The 25,985-nt window shown below is 37.4% G+C and overlaps 1 protein-coding gene across 3 annotated transcripts in view; it reads right to left on the bottom strand.

Moving 5' to 3' along the window:
* The window catches only part of LOC114146810 (MAM and LDL-receptor class A domain-containing protein 1), a 28,071-nt gene extending 3,834 nt beyond the window's left edge, over positions 1-24,237 (bottom strand). For 2 of the 3 annotated variants that reach the window (XM_028021197.1, XM_028021198.1), the window contains exons 1-44: positions 24,117-24,237; positions 23,897-24,025; positions 22,461-22,589; positions 22,233-22,332; positions 21,952-22,123; positions 20,961-21,174; positions 19,568-19,699; positions 19,321-19,445; positions 18,911-19,148; positions 17,143-17,405; positions 16,569-16,659; positions 16,323-16,463; positions 15,148-15,276; positions 14,194-14,327; positions 13,912-14,080; positions 13,648-13,767; positions 13,062-13,216; positions 12,894-12,989; positions 12,608-12,698; positions 12,405-12,524; positions 11,668-11,770; positions 11,430-11,580; positions 11,116-11,335; positions 10,343-10,466; positions 9,783-9,912; positions 8,414-8,492; positions 8,177-8,329; positions 7,569-7,694; positions 7,259-7,471; positions 7,056-7,172; positions 6,703-6,864; positions 6,437-6,528; positions 5,336-5,503; positions 5,051-5,224; positions 4,860-4,968; positions 4,500-4,622; positions 4,273-4,372; positions 3,928-4,087; positions 3,200-3,314; positions 2,930-3,073; positions 2,289-2,476; positions 1,803-1,968; positions 801-1,019; positions 465-643 (exon numbers count right to left, since the gene is read on the bottom strand). In XM_028021197.1, coding sequence (XP_027876998.1) covers positions 465-643; positions 801-1,019; positions 1,803-1,968; positions 2,289-2,476; positions 2,930-3,073; positions 3,200-3,314; positions 3,928-4,087; positions 4,273-4,372; positions 4,500-4,622; positions 4,860-4,968; positions 5,051-5,224; positions 5,336-5,503; positions 6,437-6,528; positions 6,703-6,864; positions 7,056-7,172; positions 7,259-7,471; positions 7,569-7,694; positions 8,177-8,329; positions 8,414-8,492; positions 9,783-9,912; positions 10,343-10,466; positions 11,116-11,335; positions 11,430-11,580; positions 11,668-11,770; positions 12,405-12,524; positions 12,608-12,698; positions 12,894-12,989; positions 13,062-13,216; positions 13,648-13,767; positions 13,912-14,080; positions 14,194-14,327; positions 15,148-15,276; positions 16,323-16,463; positions 16,569-16,659; positions 17,143-17,405; positions 18,911-19,148; positions 19,321-19,445; positions 19,568-19,699; positions 20,961-21,174; positions 21,952-22,123; positions 22,233-22,332; positions 22,461-22,589; positions 23,897-24,025; positions 24,117-24,147 — 6,294 coding nt within the window. In that variant the 5' untranslated portion in view covers positions 24,148-24,237. Of the gene's footprint in view, positions 1-464; positions 644-800; positions 1,020-1,802; positions 1,969-2,288; positions 2,477-2,929; positions 3,074-3,199; positions 3,315-3,927; positions 4,088-4,272; positions 4,373-4,499; positions 4,623-4,859; positions 4,969-5,050; positions 5,225-5,335; positions 5,504-6,436; positions 6,529-6,702; positions 6,865-7,055; positions 7,173-7,258; positions 7,472-7,568; positions 7,695-8,176; positions 8,330-8,413; positions 8,493-9,782; positions 9,913-10,342; positions 10,467-11,115; positions 11,336-11,429; positions 11,581-11,667; positions 11,771-12,404; positions 12,525-12,607; positions 12,699-12,893; positions 12,990-13,061; positions 13,217-13,647; positions 13,768-13,911; positions 14,081-14,193; positions 14,328-15,147; positions 15,277-16,322; positions 16,464-16,568; positions 16,660-17,142; positions 17,406-18,910; positions 19,149-19,320; positions 19,446-19,567; positions 19,700-20,960; positions 21,175-21,951; positions 22,124-22,232; positions 22,333-22,460; positions 22,590-22,757; positions 23,030-23,896; positions 24,026-24,116 lie in introns of those variants that run through there. The other variant, XM_028021199.1, reaches the window with a different exon arrangement.
* Between the last annotated feature and the right edge of the window lie 1,748 nt (positions 24,238-25,985).

Genomic DNA, 25,985 nt, shown 5'->3' on the forward strand with positions numbered 1-25,985 from the left:
GCAAAAACTATGGTCGGGACAAAATTTCTGTGCTGCAAAGTCCTGAGATGCATAGACGTAAGCATATGCATACAAAATCACACTAATGTTTATCATACAATGGTGATGAAAGAATGTGTGTTATTTTAATGCAATTTGAATTGCCTAAGGTTTTAAACATAGGAGGTCAATTTTATCTTAATCATAATGCAGTTTCAGATTTGGTGTGTGTATTGGTCAACTAATTTATAAAGTGTATCAGATCTGTACTGGGATACAAAATCTTTATAAGGCTTTCAGTAAAAACATCTTCAGAAAAAGCAATCATGACAAATTGGAGCATAATGTAAAAAATATATACTGCAGCAAAGTATATATGCAATCAAAACTTTTATTATGGCTATAATAAAAGATCTAATCATGAACTGTAATGAAGTTCACTATGTAACTTCATTACATAATGAAGCTGAATTTGAGTGACTCACTCTGTATGGCTGAATCCGTGGCAGGAGCTCAGCCTGAGCGAACCTCCACAGCCGACCCTGGTCTCCTGTCTGTGAGAAAATCAGAACCTCCTTCCCATCTAGGCTCTGCTGATAAACATTCAGTGTGCCCATTCCTTTGCCATACATGTGGTACCACAACTGCAAACAAGATCCTTTACCTGAACACAGCAATAATGATACAGAATTTTATAATTATTTTTAACATAACTTAGCATTTACAAGAGTTTGAGTTCTGCCCAAATACAGCAGCTAAAGACAAATAGTCCTCCAAACGTTCAATTCTAAATGTTTTCACAGTGTAATGTTGATTCTCACTTTCACTGTATAGAGGCGAAGACATTAAAGCTTTTTGGCCAGCTTGGTCATCCATAGAAGAAGGCAGGTAGTAATAGTGACCCGTGGGTGCGTTGGTGGTGTGGTCACTCTCTGGTCCTGTGTTGGGGTTGAGTGTGCTGCCCCACTTTCTGATCCAATCAAAGTCATCTGATGCTTCCTGCTGCCAGTTACAGCTGCCCTCCTCGAAGTCACACAAATCTAAAAAGCAATTTGATATCAAAGTTTTACTATTTTGTGTTTATGAAGTCACCCAAATATCATTTGCTGTTCTCATGAATTTAAGGATAATTACAGTTTTACTTAGGTTGTGCAATAATCGTACCATCACACAAAATGGAGTTGCTGTAGTTTTGGTACATGGTTGTGCATATTTTATAAAACCAGGTGCCCGTTGCTTTTCCCTTCACCCGTTTTTACTTTTGCAATTTTAGTAATTTTATACCTTACTATGTTAGGATTGAAAAAATGGTCTACTACAAAACATCTCATCCTTACCATGCATCAGTTCTAACTTATCCCAGGGGGATAATAAGCACACACTTTGTATCACAATTGAAATAAATGTTCATTTATCCATTTAGCCTCAGGGAGGAAATAAAATATTTGCCATTTACATGATAAATACCATATCCACTTATCAGCAGAAAATTATTTTAAGGTATTTTAGGTTAACCATGGGCCCATAATTAATTAAAAATGTCTACAAGGAGAAATAAACAGATGTACAGTACAATGTCAGCTTTAGATTTTGAATGCATCTAAAAATTAACCATTTTTATGGCCTGATACCCACAATACCTCAACTCAGACTAGCAAAGTCTGAGCTTTACTCTGTAATGTCACTGCTTAAAATGGAAGAGGTGAGTATTTTTGACATTGGGCTTAAAATGAGAAATGTATAGTTTCTGGTGCAGTTTTGGATGATAAAAAGAAAAAAAAAAGGTAAATATGCTCCATTATGGGAATTTTGTGCTTTATTACCAGAATCAGGACAAGGTCCATGGATAAGTGAAATGTCATCAATGGCTATGTCACCAGCCTCTCCCCCCACGGAGGCCTCCAGAATCACTTGATGCACTCTTTGCAAGGTCACATGACTCTGAACCAGCAACCACTCATCCCTTTGGCTTCCTGATTGTTGCCACACCTACAGGAAAGACAGGAGGCTGAATCACTTAACACAATGAGGATGTGGGGAGGTTTTTGCAACCCGGGGGTATGCATCAAAACTGAGCAGTTTGCAGCCATTGTGCCATACACAAATATCATTTTGCAATCATCATTTCACAACTGTGAGAAAGTTCTTTTAACAGAGAGACAAGTAAGAGGAAACAGCCTTAAGTATTGCTCAATCAGCTGCATGGTTGTTTTCCAACAGTGCAGCAGAGGGAAGCATCCAGACTGCAGAATCTGATTGATTGCATTTAAGATGAAGGACCAAAGTTATACATTTATTTTGAGTTTTACCAGTATTTTGTTCAACGAGTCAGCTGATTTCAGAAACATCTTCAATGAACCCACAGTATCTCCAAACATGTGGTACCAAAATGTGAAACAGTATCCTTTTTCACCAGCAGGTGGCAGCAGTAGAGACTTTAACTGTGCTGTGTTATTCTTCTCACTTGGATGAGAACTCTCAATATACAGATACTTCCCTGCAAAACAAATACAAAGACTTAGTGACCTTTGGTCCCTTGCTAGAACATATAACATTCCCTACCTTGTTGTTTGCTCTTATCTAAACTGAACAATTTTCACAATTGTAGAGACAACAAAAGAAATAGGGCAGAAGAAAGAGACTAGGGAACATTTATGTAAAAACTGCCACAATGGTTTAGTCATTCTGCCTAAATAAACAGAGATAATTCACTGTTGTTGAATTATCTCTGACTTAAATATAACCTAATTATTTGTTTATTTAACTATTCTCTATGCTGCTAAAGTCAAAATTCTTTCTAAAAATGTTCACTTGTGGTCACACATGCTCTGTCTCGGCAAACCCTTACAACTGGTTGCTAGCACATAAATCCTCGCAAAGCATATCATATTTATGATTCACATAAGTTAAAATAAATCATATTTTTTAGACAGTTTGGAAGAACAATAACCTGTTCCAATGGTGTGGTCTCCTGCAGGTCCAGTATTGGGGGTTTCAGTGGGACCTGAGCCAATGCTCCAGTCCAACTCATCTTCAGCTCCCTGGACCCAAACACACAATCCATCTTCAAACGTACAGCCATAAGAAGACAGGGCTGAGGAAGAAAAAAATACGTATTCTTAAACAAATGGAACTTTCTGGATCATGTGGTCACAAAATCCTCAAATTCTAAAACTAAATAGAACCAATCTGTTAGGAAATTTGATGGAACCAAAATCACCTGGTGGCTCATAGGTTGTTTCACAGTTAATAAAGGCGATGTCATCCACAGCAACAACATGGTCTCCAGGAGAGCTGATGGGCCCTGTTGCTCTACTTACACTACTGAACCAAACCTGAGAACACAGATGGCAATACACATTTTTAAAATATCTATGTAAGCTACAAATTTTCCATTTCAAAGTTTTATTTTCAGCCTTAGCTTATATGGGTTTTCAGAGGGTAGTCTTTTTAATTTATGGAAACTTCAGAAAACATTTGTCTACTCCTAAATAAGTGGGTCTTCATCTATTCACAGCTAAAAAAACACAAGAATGAAAGAATAACATAAAAACTATTGCTAGATGTGGTGAACTAAAATAAATGAGTTATCTGAATTTAGACTTAAGCTCTTTGAAAGAAGAATATTTTCTTATTTAGAGTAATCTTGCAGACATTTACTAGTTTTACATTGTGGTAACCAATAGCAACCTTACCTATGAAACATACAATATAGGAAAATATATAGTATGAGTTTCTTATATTTAATTATGCAATATATTCTGCACAATCTGAAACATCCTGCATGTATTAAAATTAAAATCTAAAATGATCCTTTTTTTTAACCAGACCGTACATAATGCCCTGCCCATATGTCCATGTTTTTCTAACACTTTCTTGAGAACTGGAAAAATAAAAAGTCCCAAATGAAATGGTAAAACTGTTGATTTAGAACATGAGTATATCCACCTTGTAGGTCTGCTGAAACAGGCCTATAGGCGTTTGCGCTAAGGCCCAGTGGGAGACAGTGTTGTGACTGCGTGACCACAGGATTGCTTCACCACCCTCAGCTTGCTGCATAAGCACTCTGAGTGACCCAGTACTCCCTGCACTGATGTGGAAGTGAAACCTGAGTATGTGGAAGAAGGAAGGAAGTGGAGAAGAATGTCGGATTAGGAGGCAGGTTGCATGGCAGAGAGAGACGGGTTAGGGAGTTTTGCATTAAGCAATTCATGCAACAGAATATTCAGCTGTAATTAGAACATCTAGATTTTGGACATTTTAGATAATGATTAGAGAGATTTTGTTACTTACAGTAGCTGACAGTAGGGGGATGAAGGTTTGAGTTGGGGGCTAAGGAGTTTGGCTTCTGTTTGTGTGGAATCCTGACTGAGATTTACTGCCATGTAGAAGCCTAAGAAAGAAAGAAGCCTAAATAAACAACTCTGCTTGTAACACTTAAGGATGGAGGAGTCTTAACTGCAATTGAAATCCAAAATATGAATAAAATGTGCAATCTCATAACGCATAAATAAGGTCACCAGTTTGGGTAGTGTGATCTTCAGAGGGTTCAGTGTTGTTATTGGCTTTCTGTCTCTGCCATTTTGCTGGTCCATCACTGGCGTCACTCCACAGGCACTGATCCTTCTCAAATGTACATGAGCCTGGAACAAGTACAGACGTTAGGGAGTATAGGTGAAAGATGAATAACTAAATTATTAAACTTTTCCAAACTTCAAAACTAAGAGACCACCTATTTGCATTTGATTATATTATAAAAGAGATGCATTTTAAATGCTCACCACAGCCAGACTCATCTTCTCCTTCAGGGCAATCTGGATAATAATTATGTGTACTACAGTATGGTTTAATTATAAAAGAGATGCATTTTAAATGCTCACCACAGCCAGACTCATCTTCTCCTTCAGGGCAATCTGGATAATAATTACACTGTAACATCACAGGAATACACACTTTCCCAGCAGAACGCCTGCAAAAAAACTCATTATCCTGCAGGTACAAAGACAGAGACCTTAATTAATATATTTTGAATTTTCAAAGTAGACATTCAACTTACTAAGCTTTCACATACCTGGCAGGGACTCATAGGTGTGGTTGTTACTGGAGGTGTATGTGGGGAAGAGGTAGGCAATGTTTCGGGCAGTTTGCTGTTTTCAGGGTCAAAAATGCATTCCCTGGAGAAAGAGATGTCATCGAGGGCAACAAGCCCTCTTTCAGTGTCCCCAAGCTCATATCTAAAAGCAATCTGAGGAGGAGACATTTTCTTTTGTTATTGATTCTTCTTCTTTATGACAGGCATTTGTAATGTAGTCAGACTTTTAATACAAAAGACCATTTTGCGTTAGCTTCCACAGACCTTGCTAATGACTGAGGAGGAGAAAGTGACCTTTGCCCTCTGCCAACTATAGCTGTGGGAGGATCCCCTGATCCACAGCATTTTGTCATCAATACCAGACATCAGTGTTCTGGACTTGGCTGTCAAGTGAGCTGAATCATCACTCATGCTGAAGTAAAAGAATCTCACCTAAAAGGTTCAAATAGTAAATGAAAGAAATATAAGTATTGCAACATAAAAAATATTTCAGCCAGCAGGGAAAGTAAAGAATTTATGGAGCAGAGACAGGTTTTAGACAGGCAATAAAAAGAGCAAATACTGCAACATAATTGTATATGTAATATATGAGTACAACACTAGTCATTATTTTTTTATACTACAAATTTTGTTTTCTTTAATCACTAGTAAAGATTCTCAAAAAGTCTTAAAATAAAGAGAGTTTTTATTACAGGAGTCTAATCCCACACAGAATAATATATATATATATATATATATATATATAAAAAAATCATAACCCAAAATCAATAATTTGAGTAAATTTTTGTTGGTAAGGATAAATATTACATATTTTAACAACTTTTAACAAAATCCAATTCACAAATGATAGCCATCTTACTTTGTATGGCCCCATTTTGCCAACAAGACAGCACTTAGTTGTTTTTTTTGTTTTTTTTTATACAATGTTTTACAAGGTTATAACACACAGAGAGAAGTGAATTTAATTAGTTACACAATGTGTACTTAATTAGAACTTCTAAACTAAACTAAAGCATTAAAATGCTCAGAGTAATTTTTTAAAAGGACCATCAGGGGTACCAATGAATATGACAGCGGAAATGTTATTAAAAACTATTATTTCTTAATGTTAGATTGCTGCATCAATTTAATAGATTCTTTCTAAAATATTCCGAGTGAGATTTTGTTAATATATGTTTTATAGTTAGGTTCCAATATATTTCTCTGTAGATGTTGTAGCCCCTTTAACATTTAATCATCTGTCTGAAGGGGTTTAAAATGGTCTTATTTTTAATTTATTTAATGGTGGAGAAAATGACCCAAAAGAACACCTAAAGATGCATTTTCCTTTATGTGATGCATGCAATAAATGAACAAGAGACTCACAGTGCAGTTAAAGCTTGGTAACAATGTCTTTGAAAGAATCTCAGACATCTGGCCCGTTTCAGTCAGGTGACTCCCAGGTGTAATATAGTGACCTGTTCATAATTAATAATAATAATAATAATAATAATAATAATAATACTAATAATAATAATAATAAAAACCATTGGAATACAACTGAAACTTAAAAAATATTGGAACATCTTCAGCTGAGACTGTAACTATTGATGAAGAGAAGTGGTAAAAGCATCTCTGAGAGTTTATTATACCTGTGGCCAAGTTGTGAGTGTGATCCCTCGGAGGACCATGCCTGGGCCAGCCTTCCTCTCCTGCCTGCCGTGTCCAATCACCTCCTGGTGTGTCCACATCACTGTTTGCCCAAGAACACAGGCCTTGTTCAAAGTTGCAACGCTCCACCACACCTTGAGTTTCTGTATATATAGAAAGTAGAGAAGGAGGTAGAGTTTGAGCGGCTTAAATTGCTAATTTAAAAAACAACAGATACATAAAATAAAATACTTTTTATTGTAGATTTACAGATTTAAATATCGAGCTCTGATGCTTTTTGACATTTGTGATTTTTGCGTCTTTACTGCTTTCAGCAGACAGTGTAGAAGCTCACCACAGTCATTCTCATCAGACCGGTCCCCGCAGTCATCGCTGAAGTCACAAACATGGCTGGGATCAATACATGCGCTGTTGTTGCACATGAATGTATTCTCGGAACACGACTGGGGTTCTACAAAGGAGGTCCAAAACTTTGAAGTGAATAGAAATTTGATTAAAATAAATTAGATAAAAGCGCTCAATAAGCTAGTGGCCTACCAGGAAGGGAGCAGTTGGTGAAGTCGATGTCATCTACAGCAACATGTCCTGGTTTGTTGAAGTTAGTGGAAGCTTCAAACAAGAGGGTAAAATCCTGGGGAATCCGGCCAATCACAACATTGCTGTGCTGCCACAAATCTCCATTGTTTCCAGCTAGCCACCACAATGTGGTGATCCTGGGGCCTTCCTTTAAGAGCACCTTTAGCTCTGACTCTGAAACAGTTACAAACAAGCTTTCACATAGGGGGAATCCAAAGACTTTATATTTCATAGATTTCTGTACCTGCAGACATACGATTATAAAACATACCCTCTCCATGCATGTTGAGGTAAAACTGTAGTGTACAAGTAGAGCTGGCCTCTTTCATGATGGGACTTTGCAGCGTAGCAGGACTCATTTCTCCCCCTCTATCAGCCTCCAATCCCATGTACCAACCTGAAAGGATCACCCAAGTCCTTTGTTTATGTGAAAACTTATGTGGTGCATAAATTAACAAAATACAAATCAGGGCAGAACAAATATTGCAAGAAGAAATACTGATTTGTTGTAAACCAACAGATTTCAAAATATGGGGAGAAGAGGCGCTTTAAATCTTAGAATTAACACTTAGAAAACTAAAACTCTGCTTTGCAGATTTGGAAAAACATCAAAGATGGAGAGATTTTCTGTTTAGCACAAGCACTTAAATGGCGCAATCCAAACCCATGCAGGGATGAGGAAACTGTGGCTAACAACACACAGCATTCCTTGCATATGCAGCACAAAAGAGGAAACAGAAAAAAAAGTCATATTCAGCTTCTTTGTTTCTTCTAACAAACCCCTCATTATGATGCTGGAATCAGGTTTTTATGTATTGTGGAGAACTGATTCCCATAATGGCAATCAACATTGTTATCTTTGATTTTGGAGAACCTTACCCAGCTCAGTTCCTAGTGTGTTGTCCACAGAGGGTCCACTATCCACCGTGCCGTTCCTTCCTCTCACCCACTGGACCTGTCCAACGCTGATATCCTGCCAGTCACAGGTGCCATTTTCAAATGAACAGCCCTCAAATCCTCCTGTTTCATTTTCTATAAAGAAAAAAGTTGTATTTACCACAAAGTATGCTTATATTAGAAGAAGAAGAGGACGACTGAAAATAAAAACACAAGTACCTGGGCAAAGACCCTCTGTGAGACTGATGTCATCAATGGCAATAAATCCCTTGTTGTTGCTTCCTGCCTCAATCATAAGCTGTTGTTGAGAGGATGCAAACAGCTTAAATACTGCTGCTTAAGTTCTTAGATGTAATGGATCTTCTTACATTTTTCTATTTACAAGAAAAATTATACATGATTTAAAATGTGTGTTGCAAATATTTCCAGGCTCTTTTACTGAGATTTCCCAAAACATGTTATAGGACAACTAATTGTCTTCCGAACTAAGCCAGTCAGTAAGAGTACACCCACATGCAATTTAATCTCAGTACAATTACACCAATGGTGTGAAGGCCTCAGAGGTTTGTTAGAGAACATTAGCAAACAAAGAGCATCATGAAGACAAAGAAGGAACACAGCAGACAGAATGTTGTGCAGAGGTTTAAAGCTGGGTTAGGTTATAGAACAATATCACAAGATTTGCACACAATAACCAATCATCTAAAAATGGAAAGATCATGCCTACAAAGACTATGCGGTCCATCAAAGCTGACGGGCTGGTCAAGAAAAGCATTGATTGGAGAAGCAGACAAGAGACTCATAATAACTCTGGAGAATATGCAGAGATCTACAACTAAGATATGAAAATCTGTGGACAGAAAAGGTATTAGTCCTGCACTCAACTATTCTGTCCTTTAAGGAATATGGCGTAATGAATGCAGTTAGTCAACAGTCCTCTGCAGAAACAGGAGTTCTATTCAGATGAGACCAAAATTGACCTTTATAGCCAAAGTGCAAAAAGACCCCATTCTCACCACAAAACATAGAGTTGGAAGCAATATGTGGTGATGCTTTTCTTCAGCAGGAACAGTTAAAGGTGATGGATGGAGCTAAATATAGGTCAATCCTACAAGCAACCCCAGTAGTACTTGCTAATGCTAATTCCACAGGAAACGCCTGTCACAGGCCACATAAGACTTGAGGTTCACCTTCCAGCAAGAAAAGAACACGAAACATGAGCCCAGAGCCATAATTCACCGGTTTAGATCAAAGTCCACATCAGAAATCTAGTTTCTAATCTGTGGCAATAACTGATCACTGACGTTCAGATGCTCTCCATTGGTTTCTATCCAAGAACACACAAAAATAATCCCAAGATTGGAGAATACCAAATCATATTTTATTAGAAAAAAAATACATTCTTCTATTATTGCCTTCAGTTTCACAGCTACACGCTACTTTGACCTGGTCTATCAAATAACACCCCAATACAATTCATTGAAATTTGTATTTCAGTTGTTCACATGAATGTGAACAACTCAATGAATATGAATACTGTTGCGAGGCATTGTAATTTATTCCAACTGTGGCGATTGTTTTGATTTACCTGAAAAGATTCGGATATGTAAACTGACTGGGAGAATCGGGTCCAGCTGCTGCCACTGCTGTTGCTATGAAACATTAGAGTCTCCTCTCCTCGGTCCGAATGTACAAACAACCTTAATGTGCCAGAATCACTGAGAGAAAGAAAAAAAAAAACAAAAAAAAAATACTTTTTTTTCACATTTCTGCAAAATGAAATGATTCATTTTCCAAGATTTTCTGGGACAATTACTCAGAGTGTTCTCATTCATTTTTCTGGGAAAATAGCTACTTTCCTTGTTTCAGCTTGTAGGAAACAAACTGTTAGGCAAGATTCTTACATCTTTTGGGCTGCTGTTAATGGGATAAAATTATTCTCTTGGTTCACTGATGAACTCTGATACACAACTTCTCTTAGTGTTGCACAAAGTGAAGCAGGTGATTCATGTCTAAATGACTTTTGTTCGCACTTCCTGAGGAAGTTAGTGAGGAAACAACAGGATAATGTCCATCCTTGTACTTTACTGTCACTCAATCTAGGTTAAAAAGCCTTGATGTGATATGTTTGGGATATTCTATGCTCACCTGCTATCCATATGGTACCAGAAGGTGAGACAAGATGGGGTGTCCTGCAGTTGGATCCATTCAGACACAACCTGTGCTACGCTGTGTTGGCCTTGGTGCAATGCTGAGCTCAGCAAAAACCAACCTGCAAGTAAACAGAAGGTAAATGTAAAATCCAAAAAGTCAATGTCTGACAGCTGTAATAATTTATAAGTTCACAAGTAAATTACCATATGTAAATTGGCATAAGCTGGGCAATATTAATGGGGCAATATCAGAAAAAATATCTAAATCTGTCAGTTTTTAATTATTTTTTAAAGATTCTGACAAGCCATAGTTGCAACAGGATCAAAGTGAAGTTGAAAATATTACTTTATTTAGCTAATTGGGATTTATTACAGCACACAGAGGAGGCAAATCTTGTCTCGGTCACAAAAACAAAGTCAAACTGAAAAAGACCCTGTAGGAGACTAAGAGTGAGACTTAACCAAAATAATAGGATCTTGAAACAAATAAGAAACTATTTCCCTTTTTACAATGTAAAAAATTATTTTAGCAGCAGTAAGCATAAATTTTCTTTGCTAGTGCAAATTCGAGAAAAAATCCACCAGGTTTAGGTTCTATATATATAAAGAAATGTGTTTTTGTTTTACAGTTTCAAAAAATGCATTTCCTAATAAAGTGAAAAAAATAGCATGGTCTGTTTCTATTTTCTGCTTTTAGTTATTAGTTAGCAATAATAAAATGCACCTTTCGGGAATGAACCATTTTACACACTGCAGCATAAGGATTACCATCTGAGGTTTGAGTGGTGTGGTCCATTGGTGGTCCATGGGAGCCTCCGTGGGACATGACCCACCCATGTCCATCTTCTGTGTGCACGTTGACCCATGTGCATTGTCCAGACTCAAAGTCACAGCTGGCAGGAGTAGAACAAGCTCCATTCCTCACAGAGAAATCATCTATTTTTACAGTATCTTTGGTGCCAGGCACATGAACGGACTGAAATACCACCTGAAATGATTAGATTTATTGGAAATTGATAAAAAAATAAGGTCAATCCTGGATACAAGCTTTAAACAATGTATTGTTATTAATGTTAATTTACATTAAAAGGTGCAGGTGAGGACACAGTGACCTCAGCCACTTCCCAGTGTTTGGAGAGGAATACAGAGCGACGCCAAAGGACATCGCCAAGCTGCCCACTTCTCAGCACGTGAACAGAAAGATAGCTGGAGGTCTCTGCAGGCAACATGTACCTGAAATAACATGCACATTTATATCCAGACTAGAAGATAAATTAGACAGTTGTGTATAAATGAGTGTGTTAGTAGTACTGGACCTACCAGAAGCGTACACACATCTCTGTATCTGAAGAGTACAGACGGGAGAGCAGCTCAACTGTCTCCTTCTGCTCAGAATCTGATATCATCACAGACATGTAGAATCCTGAAAAATATACAAGAAAACAGGCTACTTTTTGCAGACATGGAATGTTTTAATCTTTTAACAATAATTTGTGCCCACTACTTTTCCCGTCCCTGCATGGTGCACAAATAGTCTTAGTGTAGAATATTTAAGAATCAGTAAAATTACCAACTAAAGAGATTAGAGGACAATAACATTGCTTCATTATAATATCTGATCAGTATGCCTAAGCAACATAGTTTATCATAATGCTGTAGTTAACAGCAACCACTGGTGTTTTGTTCTTTGTCCAAAACATTAAAATTGCTGTTGCCATGCACAATACACTCTGCAGCACACAGTAAAAGTTATATCATTTCACTTCTCTAAGGCAAACAAATTTTTATTAGATTTGCATTTTTAAAAAGATTTTTCTGTACAATTATTTTTTAAGCAGTTATTTTAAGGTTTTAATCAACTATACACTTTTTGATGATGTTTGTATTTTTTTTCCTTGCCATTTGGTCCCAGTTTCATCCTGAAAATTAAGTTTGCCTTTCAGAACAGGAAAGGTTTGATCAGCAATGACTTTTTACATCACAAGTGACATCTATAACAGTATAAGTGCATTCTTGCATAACTTTGTAGTTGCACTCTGACACAGTTCAGTACTGACCATTTTCAGTCCCATAAGTCTTATCCACTTGATGCTTTGTTCCCCTTGTGCGATTCCAGAGACCCCTGTCACTAAGGCGATTCTCAAATTCACACCAGTCCGAATCAAATCCACATTCATCTGAAAACAGATTTAATTTGGAAATGCATTCAAAAATCAAACTGTAAGAATTTGGCCTCATTTTAACCTAAGAGTTTACATACTCTGATTACTGCAGCTTCCCGCTCTCACTGTAATGTCATCAATAGCAATGAATCCGTGACTATGGATGTTCCTCTGCCCACTGAACTTTATCTGTTAACAGATTAATGAGACGGGTAATATTTTGAAGCCAATCCATGTTCTGGATTCTGTTTGTGAACTAATCAATTTAAAGATTTTTACATAATAACATACGTTTAGAAAACAATGTTGGCTGCAAAATTTAAAGTGACAGCAGTGCTGCAACAGGTTTGAAAAAGATGAATATATACTTTTGTAAACAATTACCTGAAGTGCGTCAGTAAAGTTTACAGCTACTTGTGTTCTGATCCAGTCCGGGTTTTGGGTTCCTTGACGAGTCCAGACCAAGATTTCAGAGGACTTCTAACATGGAGTAAAATTCTGTGAGAAGTGTATTTTATGCAACAGTTGCATGAAGCCTATTTGGTTACATACGGTTTGAATCAGCAGATTCAGGGTGGATACTGACGGCCCCAGCATATAATACCAGAACTGAATACAGCTCTGTGACCAAAGATGAGAGACAGAAACCGAGGTAACAGCCTTCTCACCATCCTTCAAACCAGATCCATTCAGCAGTAAAAAGAAACCTTTGTAAAGACAGAAGACAAAAAAATGTTAATTTGGAAAAGCATGTCAGATTTCTCCACAGTTGTTCGTTTAAGACATATTATTTTTGTGTACTGAAAAATACACAGAGACCAGTTTTGCTCATCTACAACAGTTATTTGGTGAGAGAGTACACACAGGAAATGTTGCCTTGACATCACAGGACAAACAATTATGCAAAGGCACACACCCATAAGGCCAGCTCAGATGGAAAAATTGACCTAACATGCAAATGTCTGGACTGTTTGAACCCGGACAAATCCGGATGCTTGGAAGGAACATGCACACTCAGTCCAAAAATACCCCTGGCTAGGATTTTTACCCAGGATATTCTTGTTCCAAAACAACAGTACTAACAACTGCTGCATCATTCAGCCAGGTGGTGATTTGTGTCATCGTCAAATGGCAGTACCTTGATCACTGTCAACAGTGTGATCATACTGAGGCCCATTCCACACGCCCTCCACTTGAAGTCCTTTGCTGAGAGTCCAGCTTATATCATCAGTGTCCTCCTGGACCCAGTTACACAAACCTGTTTAACAAGAAGCACACACTGAATTATACAAACTGAACTTCATTAAAAAATCTAAAATTTCATCAAAAGAACCCAAAAAGCAAAATGTAGATGTCTATGTTACTATGTTATGTTACTTGAACTTAAATCTTTGAGTTTGACCTTTTTCAAAGCTGCAGTCCATGTTAGAGGGTGAAGCACTGGTAGTTGTGGTGGGAGGGTTGGTCGTGGTGGGGACAAGATCTTCGCAAGATTTGCCTCGGATGATATGGATATCATCTAGTGCAAAACTTTGGTCATTTCCAACTGGACAGTGGGCTTGTAAAATAATCTGCAGTCAAAAGTACAATTATCAGATTTTAGAGCTTTAAAATAAATTCAAGCACAAGAAGCCCAAAAGAAACGCAATAATGAAAATGTGAAATAAAATTCTAAATAAGTAACCTTGTGAAGACTGGATGAATTGTAATTCACTCTGTCTTGAATCCAAGTGGAATTCATGTAACCATTAGTACTGAATAGGGGATGCAGAACACCAGCCTCACTTAAAAACACTGTTAGTGTAATGTCTGATGGTCCTGAAAGCACCAAAAATTATCAGTGAGAAAACAAAACAATTTTAAAAAAGATCATATTTACAGATGGTCAAAAGAAACATTTGTTTTCTCAATAAGAGAGACAAAACTAAAAACTGGATGGATGCACAAATTTTAACTGAAATTTTGCACATAAATGACACATTTAAGCACAAATCCTTTTTTATTTGGTAACTAAAGTTGGAACGTTCCTGAAGGACAATGATTTGAATCAACTAAACAAACCCCAATGAAATGATGCACAACAAATAGATAAATCATGTTTGTTATGCCAAAGTCAAGTCTAGCTTCAGAATTCAGATTGTCCTTCATTTTGGTTCAATTAAAACATTTTTTAAGAGAACAGTGGGCCAAAATTCCTTTAATGGTAATGTTACAGACTCATACTCTTCTATCCTTTTTCCAACAAACTTTAAAAACAATGCGACAAAGAAATATGTTAAGATTTTTATGTGAGGTTTCTGGCAAATACAGAATTGTGAGCTTCTGACTCTTGCTGACATAAAAATGGTCCAGCTGAAGAACTATACTGTATATCATAATATTAAAGAAAGAAAATAAGCACACATTAAGGGGGAAAAAATCAATGCATTTGTATGAGAAATTTGGTGGGAAAAAAAAGCATTTTAAAGAAAGAACAAAATTATCTAATGCCATGCGTATCAGGAGTCTCGAAAGGATTTCCCAGAAACACAATGTTCCCTACCTGTAAACGTCAGGGATAAGACACAAAACCAAAAGCTGGAAAAAATACAGTAACTGATTTCTATTAATTGTTAAAGAAAAAGTAAAATGTACTTACCAATACGCCATCCTTGAGCGTGGTGCCAGATCTTTATGCAACCACTTTCTACTGCTTCCATGGACTCACTCTCCAACTGGGCAATTTCTTCTTTTTCAGACTTAAGGGGCCTTAAAAATGCAAAGTGGCCTGTGGCAACAAAATGCATCATATAAATAAACTGAATTTATTAATTAATTTCAAACATGACTGAAAAATATACAATTAAGATAACTTGTCTTTCTATTCAAGAACACATTAACAACTTCAACATTTTAGTGAGAATTGGCTGACTTTCAGTTATGGAAGCTATAAACTTTTAAAAACTGCTGGTTCATGTCCTCAACCCAAATCTCGCTACAAAGCTATATATATATATATATATATATATATATATATATACAGTACACTCAATACAGACCAAAAGTTTGGACACACTTTCTCATTGAATTCAATGAGAAGGTGTGTCCAAACTTTTGGTCTAACAAAGGTGTCACATTTCTGAAATGTGACACCTTTGTTAGTAGCTAATGTTATCTTAAAGGACTGACTGGGGTTTTAATCACAACTAGGGCCTTTCTTTTTTTTTTTTTACCCCTCCAGGGGGTCTTTTTTTGTGGGCTCTAGTGTCCCTTATATGATAGTAGGCTGACAGGAAACAGGGAAGGAGAGGGGGGAAGACATGCGGCAAATGTCGTCGGGTCCGGGAGTCGAACCCGCAATGGCCGCGTCGAGGACTCAAGGCCTCCAAATACGGGTCGTGCTAACCACTACGCCACCATGGCACGCCCCAACTAGGGCCGCTACGCCACCATGGCACGCCCCAACTAGGGCCTTTCTGTGTGGAATCTGCATGTTCTCTCCACTCCATCTTCTTCCCACGGTCTAAAAACATGAATTTTACCATAACTGGCACTCAATTGTGTGCTTGTACACCAGAAGAAAGACATTGACTTTAACTGCGAGTTCAAATGGATTAAACAAGTATAGAAAATAGATGGATTATTCATTTTAACAACCTTTACCGTAATTTTTTACATCACTTTCCACCTCTGACTTAAATTAACACAGAACCGTTTGACTTGGTTAGTAAAATAACTAGCAAGTTTAGGAGTGCATCTATGAAAAAGGAGACAAAACCTCTACAAAGTTAGATCATGACTGTAAGAAATTCTGCATGATGTATGATTGCTCACCTAAAGGAGAGTTTGTTGAGTGGTCTCTTGTAGGAATAAATTGTCCATCACTTTGGCCTGAGAGCCAGTCCCACTCTACTTCAGACTCTGCTGGGGGATTGTTTACCCAGCTGCAGAAGTCCATCTCAAAGTCACAAAAGCCTTCAATACAAAACACAGAAAACACATTACCACAATCAAACTGCTTTAATGCTTCCAAACATGCCTAATTATAAAGCTACACCAAATTTATTCATTGTCAATTACCTGGTGGGGGACAGATACCATTCAAGACGGTGAGGTCATCAATAGCAATATCTCGCGTTGGTTCATCTCCGGCTATTGCTTCAAACACCACCTGATAAGTAGAGAACAAACCAAAATTTAATCAAATGTTTTAGGCATTGTTTGCACATAAATGTACTGTGGGTATAGATTACCTGTCTTGGATTAAAGTAATTTTATCCATGAAATTAACTCCAGAAAAAGAGAAGAGAGATGCTACGTCCTGATTTTTACAGGGTACTCATACATCCATTTTATTTAATTTACCCGACTCCAAAAAAGGATATTTTACCCACAATAACAAACTGATAAAATAAACCCCTTGAATATTTTCTTTTAATAAACCAAATTGATTTTGAAAATATCATTAAAACCCATAAAGACAAGAACATATACTTCTGTGAAACCATCCAAATGTGTGTAATAATCTCCTTTTTTATATTTTCATTTATTGCTAAAATTGATAACAGGAATAAAATGAGTTAATATTTGATTAAATTTTCCCCCAGAAATCATAATCTGCAAACATGATGGTAATGCGAGACTGGGTAGCTACCTGATAATTGCTTTCTGGATTGTAAAGTGTTACTCTCCCATGCCGCCAGTGCGATCCCTGATCGCCTATCCTTGTCCACAGCTTGGTGGCTTTTTCTTGGCTGTCAGTTTGAAGGTAAACACTCAGTTCACCCACTCCTGTTCCTTCCATGTAATACCAGAACATTAGGCACTCCCCATCGAGCGGTGTAGGCTCCATCAGAGATATCATAGCCCCTCTGGATCCCACAGAGTGTTTCCATAACCCGGCACTCAGGTAGTAACCTGCAAATAGAGAAAAATGTCTCACAGTGTTGCTTGGATGCACCGATTATTATACAGTAAACCTCTGTATTTTACCGGAAAGTGACAGACTTATCACAGTAGTGAATAATTGTAAAGTGGAACGCAAATTGTGCATTGTCTTCAAACTTTTTTTATTAATGAAATGGGGTCTATATACTGTGTAGCATGCTTACAGTAGATGACCCTCTGTACCCGGACAACCCTAAATCAAATTCAGTGCAACTTCAAAAGTCAAACATATAAGTAGAGTTCATCTGTGTGTAATCTAGCTCAAGTTTGTTAAAGAAAATTAGTGAACAAAAGTCTCGAAATCGCCAAGAGACACAACAGACATGTCAAGAATAAAGCTGATGATAAGCTTAAAGCAGAGGTAAGATCCATCCATCCATCCATTTTCTGTTCACCCTTGTCCCTAATGGGGTCGGGAGGGTTGCTGGTGCCTATCTCCAGCTACGTTCCGGGCGCGAGGCGGGGTTCACCCTGGACAGGTCGCCAGTCTGTCGCAGGGCAACACAAAGACATACAGGACAAACAACCATGCACACAACACTCACACCTAGGGAGAATTTAGATAGACCAATTAACCTAACAGTCATGTTTTTGTGGGAGGAAGCAGGAGTACCCGGAGAGAACCCACGCATGAACAGGGAGAACATGCAAACTCCATGCAGAAAGACCCCGGCCAGGAATCGAACCCAGGACCTTCTTGCTGCAAGGCAACAGTGCTACCAACTGCGCCACTGTGCAGCCCCAGAGGTAAGATATAAAACTATTTGCCAACATCTCACAGAGCACTGCTTAATCCAGTGGTCTAAAACTACAATCCTCAAGGGCCAGAGTCTTGCAACTTTTAGATATGTCTCTGCTTTAGCACTCTTAACTTCAATTTGAACTCATTAGCAAAACTTTGTAGAGCTTGACTGAATGCTAGTAAGGCAGTTTAACCATTTAATTCCAGTGTGTAGAACAAGGGACACATCTAAAAGTTGCAGGACTCCAGTCCTCAAGGAATGCAGTTTGAAATGACTGATTTAATCCTTCATCTGAAAATGGCAGGACATATAGTACAACTAAACAAATTGACTAAGGAGGTCCAAAATTATCAGCAATGCATTCTATAAAACTGGCTCTTTTGGGAGAATGCTAAAAAGAAAGCTTTTTGTTGACTTTGTTGATTTGAAGTTCTACTTGCAGTTTGTACATCATCCTGACCTCACCTTTCCAACGATAAAACCTAACGGTTGCAGCATCAGCCTGTGAGGATTAATCTCTGCACCGTTTTTGTATTTGTAAAGGAAAAAAAATGAATAAAAACCACTCCCTTATGCATTACAATAAAACCCTACTTTGTGTTGGCCTATCAAACAAAATTACATTAAAACACCCTCAGGTTTGAGTTTATAATATGATGGGAACAAAAAAAACACACAACAGAAAGGCTGGATGGATATTTTTGCAAGATGTCATGTAATGAAGCTGCAGACCTTGCTCTGTCTCCAGAGTGTGATCTTTGGTGGGACCTGAAGAGTTGGCTGGCTGGGACATGCCTGTGATCCGGTCCCAGCTGAAGCTCGCAGAGGGATGAGGCTGCATGCCACAAAGAGAACCCTGGAAAGTGCACTCTCTCTCAGGTGGACACAAGCCATTCAAACTAGTGGCCACCTCAACGTCATCAATGGCAATGCTCCCCTGTGTGCCGCCCACCACAGCTTCTATAATGAACTGGAGAATGAATTGAAGTGAAGATTCAGGACATCAATGCATCTAAATGTGAATACACAACTCTAAATCTACATGAAGGTGACTTATTTACTTCTGATAATTAACCCTCCACAATTGGCAAACTATTTTTAATTGTCAAAGCAAAAATATGTAAATCATAAACTGTAATGACCTGTATTGGTCTGTCGCTATTGAAGGTAAGATCTGCAAACCACCATTTGTTTCCCTGTGTGCCACTTCGCATCCAGACGATTGTTTCTGGTTCCCCAGAGCGTTTAGTAATAAACCTCAGGGATCCTGATTACAACAGCAGAAGTTGTTGTAATTACTGATACTTTATAATATTACTGTACTTTATGATAAAATGCTAAAAAGCCTTATTTTATTTGTGGAATAGATGTGTGCAGGGAACCACATACCAATGCTGTTCCCAAATATGTAGTAATGGAAGCTCACACAGATAGTTTGGACGGCAGGTTTAGGGAGGCTGATGAGCCTGGCTGATGATGATATATTCATTTGGTTCTGAGCTTTTATAAGCATGAAGTAACCTGTAGAGAAAGGAGAAATGGAAATGCAATTCGCTTTATTTTTTTTTTTTAACTCCACAACCAATCTGTTCATACAAACATGCAGAAATTACTGATCTGAGTGCAAGTATTTAGAGTCAAAAGTATTAATACTTCTTTACCCTTTTCAGACACAACATTTTATCGATCTAATATTAATTTTAAGTACTATAACAACACAAGATAGTACTTATTCAGAAAACCCACAGACAATACTTTACAAGAATCTGTTTTCATGGCAATTGCAACAACAAATCTTTGGGGGTAGGTTTCTAACAGCTTCTGACATAGAAACCTGATTTTGTGTAAACATTTCTTTGTAAAAAAGCTTTAAGTCTGGACAGTGTGGGTCATTCCTCCTTCATGTTTGTTCAGTCCCCAAATGGAGTTTGGAAAGCTGCAAACTGGACTTCAGGATTCTTTCAAAAATGATTGTCTTCTTGCTGCTTTAGAATGGAAAATTTGTGGAATGCATGACTAACACAGGGGTGTCCTGCTCTTTTTAGATGTGCCACAGGTACAAAACACTGGAATGAAATGGCTTAATTGCCTCCTTCTTGTGTAGATCAGTTCTCCAGAGCCTTGCTAATGACCTAATTATTCTATTCAGGTGTGGTGCAGCAGAGGCACATCTAAAAGTTGCAGGGTAGGTGCCCTCCAGGACTGGAGTTTGACACCTGTGGACTAACATATCTAAACCAAGCTGATGTCTTTACCAGGGGTCTCAAACTCCAGTCCTCGAGGGCCACTGCCCTGCAACTTTTAGATGTGCCTCTGCTGCACCACACCTGAATAGAATAATTAGGTCATTAGCAAGGCTCGGAGAACTTATCTACACAAGGAGGATGTAATTAAGCCTTTTCATTCCAGTGTTTTGTACTTGTGGCACATCTAAAAACTGTAGGACTGTGGCCCTCGAGGACTGGAGTTTGAGACCCCTGCTAGCCCCTTCAGAGTTACAATGATCATCCATGCCACTTCCTCTGATTAATGCTAACACCTACTTTTTCATTCTAATTCACAATTGTGCTACTTTGAATTAGTCTATCACAAAAAATCCTAATGAAATACATTGTGAAAAAGTTTAAGGAATATGAATAAATTTGCAAAGCACTAGTTGTTATTGCCTGTCTGGTTAGGTTTGTTTTTATGATATGCAAGTTTCTAAAAACTTTGACCATGAACTGAAAGTTTTAATTTCTCACTTCTCTCCTCTCAATGAACTCCTTATTGCAATGCTTACCATTCCCAGTTAGGTCGTCATATGCCCCATTGCTTCTCTTCCACAACAGACTAGCTGTGTAGTCATGGTACCAGGAACAGGTATCCTTTTCAAAATCACATGAGAGGTTGCCTGATTCCTCTGGGATGTCTCCCTCTGCACAGTTCTCAAAGCTGATATCATCCAGCATAACATGCTTTTGTTCCCCAAATGAAGGCTTGAAAGAAAACAGCAGCTGTGCAGAGAGAAGACCTTATATTTGTTGCAGAAAATCAAAAATGCCTTTTTAAACACTTATATTCAGAATTTTTCTCCCATATCTGCTATACTTGAGATTAAATATAAATATCCCAACAACATCAATGCTTTTCTTAGGTAGTACAATACAAATATTCAGAACTGTATTACTCATTGTCCTCAAAAAATGTAAAACAATGCCCTAATCTTCCATTTTAGAATGCAGTGTATGTGTGTATGCTTTCAAGTGGAAATTTTTCTGAAGTAAAGACAACTCAGTATCAGAACTTAAAACTTCTGTAATGAATTGTAGTATGCAGAATTTAAGATACCCTCAATAAAATGTGTTTAAAAGAAACTTAAAATAAATATTATATTGCTGCATCATAATCTTACACTACTTTTAAAAAGGTGAATAAAGAATAGACACTTAGGATCCTGAGTTATTTTTGAGATTTGATTATTTTATTTCTTCGTGTGTCGACTTGAATTTACTCTTTTGTCTTCTGGCATGGCCCCCTGTGTTTTTTTTCTGTGCAAGTTTTTGTGTTCAACATTTGATATTTTTTATCATCTACTCCACTGTTCTGCATTTTGGTCCACAATGAACCTCCACCAAACAAGACATGGACAAAGATCAATAAAACCTGGAAAACACTGCAGGAAACAAAATAGGATTTGTTGGTTTTTAAGTCTTCAAGGTAAATAATTTTACTTTCTAAACAACAAATGTATTTTTTTTTTAATCCACAGAATAAACACGTTTTTTACCAACCTGGTAGCCTCCTGGTTGATTACCAATAAAAGCCGTTGCATTCTCCCAACCATCAGTTTTTATTTTGGAAATCTTTAGTAAATCTCTCTCAACTTTGCCTCTGATCATTTGTAGTTTAAGGGATGATGCTGATATTGGGGATGAATTGTCTTCATAAATATGATACCAAAAACTGAAACATATGTATGAAGAAAAGCAGATGACTTTTGGCACAAAAATGACAAGATAAAGATCCCACAATTTGTGCTAAATAATAAATGTGAAATGTTAGTTCTTGTTACCTGATTTGGCATGCCAAAGCAGCCAGCTGGTTGACAGGATACTCCAATGTGGCTTCATATAAGAAATCACTTTTGTCACCATCTATATACATGACATATCCTGAGCACACAAAAAAATAAAATAAAGTAAATAAAAAAAAGAAGAAAACATCTGCTTCTTAAATTGTTTTAAATGCTCACAATGCATGTTGACAGAGAATTAATTAAAAAAAGAACACTAATGATTACCCCAGGGGGTCCCTGTGGTGTGGTCCTGTCCTGGTACTGAGGTGTTTACCATCTGCCGTCTCCAGCTGTAGGATGATTCTTTACTGGTGTCTTTCCAACCACATGTGTGATTCTCAAAGTTGCATGAACCTTGAAAATAATAATTAATGAAATACTAAAACAAAACTTGATGAAGCCTCTTTGATAATTATATTTTGATGATTTTTTGTTACAATAAAGATGAGTATGCCCAAAAGACATATTATCATCCCAGCCTTTTGAAAAAGCGTTGTTAAATTATATTTTACTATTACGCACCGTGTTCCGGCTGGATGGTTATTTGTGTTGCGTAAATCTCTCACTTCCGCCTATGAGTTGTAGACGAATGCTATGTGCTAGCAGCTATGGCTAGCAGCATAATCCTAAAGTTTGGTCCGGGACAAGCAGGGGGGATTTCATTGACAGATGAAAATGTCTGCGTTTTATCCTACTTCTGGGGACGAACAAACATACCTAAAATAACCGGCGCAACGCATGAAACATGACAGCCTTTCTCCAACCGGGGCTGCAGCCTGGCGGCTGGTTCGCAGCGAACGACAGGGAAGTGCGCCGTTACGTTTTCATGCAGGTGGATAGAGATAGGCTGAACACAGTGGTCTGCTGTAGCTAATTGTTAGCGTAGCTTTACAGACAAAACTGAAAATGAATTTACCACCATCCCGGTCACAACAAACGGGTGGCGGAGCGGAGCATACCTGGCAGGTGTGTTTCTGTTAATGAGGAAAGTACCAAATCCTGTCGCTAACGTGGTCACGACAGCTATAACTAACTGACTGTGAGAGTTTCTTAAATTGACTGAAGATGAATACACTAAAACTGGAGTATAGATATATTTTTAGAAGTGTCTTGGTGAGCCTGCTGCTTTATTATTAAGTTGAATATAAGTTCGGATCTTGTCTACATTTTAAAAAGTGAGCTTGGTATATTATTTACAAGTTAATTTTCTAAACTCCAGAAAAGTATTTGTTAGGGATGCACAAATATGAAAATTTGGGCTGATGTTGTTATCCGATATTAATATTGCTGTCATGGCAGTATTTATCAATATTTTGTTTGATCAAATTTTCCTTTATCTGGTTACTTGATTAATCAGCAGAATAATCAATAGATTACTCAATTACTACATTAACCATTTAACAATAGCCCTAATTGAAATGCATCAATTGTAGTTGAATTTGAATTTTGCAACAAAAAATTGCTTTCTCCTATTATTGTTGCATTAAGCAAATAAAAACTGTTTTCCAAATTCTAATTGATTTTAAAATAGGAAAAGTTTTTTGGACCTAATATTAATAAAGTGATGTCTTTTTTTCAATGGCGTATATAAAAATCTGGTTTCAAGTGATTGTCCATGACAGGAAGTAGGTAGAGAATGAAGTCTGATGAATGTGTCTTACCACAAAACTCGTAATCTGAGCCATCTTCACAGTTCTCTCTAAAATCATAACGTTTTTGAGCAGGAACACATTCTCCAGATTTGCAATTAAAATTCCCACTGGAACAGCAGGACACAATAGTCCCCAGTCCTGATAAGTAGAAATGTGAAATAGATGGAAAGAAGTTCAACATCCAATTGTTTTGAATTACTTTATAAAACAGAACATTGATGTTTCCTACCTGACAGAAGCACTAATGTCTTCAGTATCATCTCCAGTCAAGATGAGATAATATTCTGGGGGATTCCAACAAAAATACAGGGTCTGATGCCTAACACAACATATCTTTCTAAGCTTTCAACAAACACTGAGCTGGAATAATCTAAATGGCATCTTTACTACATTAGATTAGCCACAGCTGCAAAACCATATCACCAAATGACAGCTTAAAGTACAGCATGCACTCAGTAACCTGCAACTTTTGTCATCATGCTTCATGCTGCTTGTCTTTATTTGAAAGTTAAGTAAGACTTCAGATTAGACAACCTAGAATAAGCATAAATGTTTCAGATAAAACTAATCTAAAGTTTTATAGCATCCTGTATAAAGGTGAACTTCGACCTCCCTAACTTCAAGTGCCATGCAGAGCTGAGGAAAGAGTCAAGGTTTTATTTTAACAACATTATGTGTAAACATTAAATCCAACTATCTTAATATGCAGGAGAATAATCTGTGAAAAGGTACAGTTACGAAACTTGTCACAAAATATTGGTTTTAATTTTTCTTTCAGTGCAAAAAAGAAAAGGGAGACATTTTTTGTTTAATTGAAAACAAGGGGTAATAACGTGATCAGTTTTACAAACAACCTTTTGTTTGGGGATCTGGTAAAAACTTTATTGCTTAGAGTCTTATTTGCTGGGGTGTTTTAGTAAAATATGGATTTTTAGTGAAAAAATAATATCCCACCAAATTGCTGTTATGGCAGTATTTCCATCCATCTCTGGATGGATAGTTTATGTTTTGCAAAGCTGAGGTACATTTGGTAAACTGTAATTAAGCTTTACATGCATTTGTTTCTTTTCTGCTTCAGCAGACTCACACAAAAAGCCCTGCAGTTACAAAGGTTGATATTTCAGCAAAATACTCCAACTCAGAAGAAAGGAAAATAACCAAAGAGGAAGTGAAAATACTAAATGCTATGAAAAATGTAAAGGAAGAGATGGACATCTGAATTTCTCCACTCCAACACAGGATATTATGTTGCTTCACTCAGGATGAACATAATGTTGTTTATATCAGCAACATTAAATGCAACTCTTGTCTCAAATCCTTATGAAAGACTACATGCCTCCTTACATCTGTTACAAGATGTAAAGCTCACTATTGCAAATGTGGGAGAAAAGGAAATGCATCCTCCATCATCTATTCCTTCCTGCTTGTCCTCATAAGGTCCCATGGGTGGAGGAGATTTGTTTTACCAGACTTAATTTAAAATTGAGGATTTCAGATTAGTTTGGAACTGAACATCTCTGGATGGATAGTAAGCCAAACTGCAAAAACAGTCTGTAAAAAGCACGTTTGTGATTCAAGAACCATCCAGAAACTGTTGCCAATGATTGATGACAATGTTCCATTCAGTTTAGCAAGGTATGTTATTCATTAATGTACTATAGCTTATAGATGATCCAGCCAACAGGACTGTTACACAGTGACTGCTTTTTTTCCTGCTGTTTATTAATTGATGTATTTTTGTGTTGGAAAAGCTTTAGTTGTCATCATCTCTGATGTACAGTGAAGGTCAAACTCAATTCTTACAACACAAGGTGACCAATTATCAGCCAACATTTAGACACGGGGTACTTAGGCATGGGAAATATTTTGATAAATAAACTCCAAATGAGATTGCACATAATTACATAGGTCCATAAAGTTGGAGCTGCTTTCATTAAGAGCAGCTGTGTTTCATATGGATAGTTGTTGGTTCAATTCCAGCTTCCTTACATATCAGTCTGATCTTGTGTAAGTCACCTATCCCCTAACTGATTACTAATCTACACATCAGCGTAAGAATGTTTGAGCATGAGTGAATGTGGTTTTAGTGAAATTCCGA

Source organism: Xiphophorus couchianus, chromosome 6, assembly GCF_001444195.1.
Source record: "Xiphophorus couchianus chromosome 6, X_couchianus-1.0, whole genome shotgun sequence".
Lineage (NCBI taxonomy): Eukaryota > Metazoa > Chordata > Actinopteri > Cyprinodontiformes > Poeciliidae > Xiphophorus > Xiphophorus couchianus.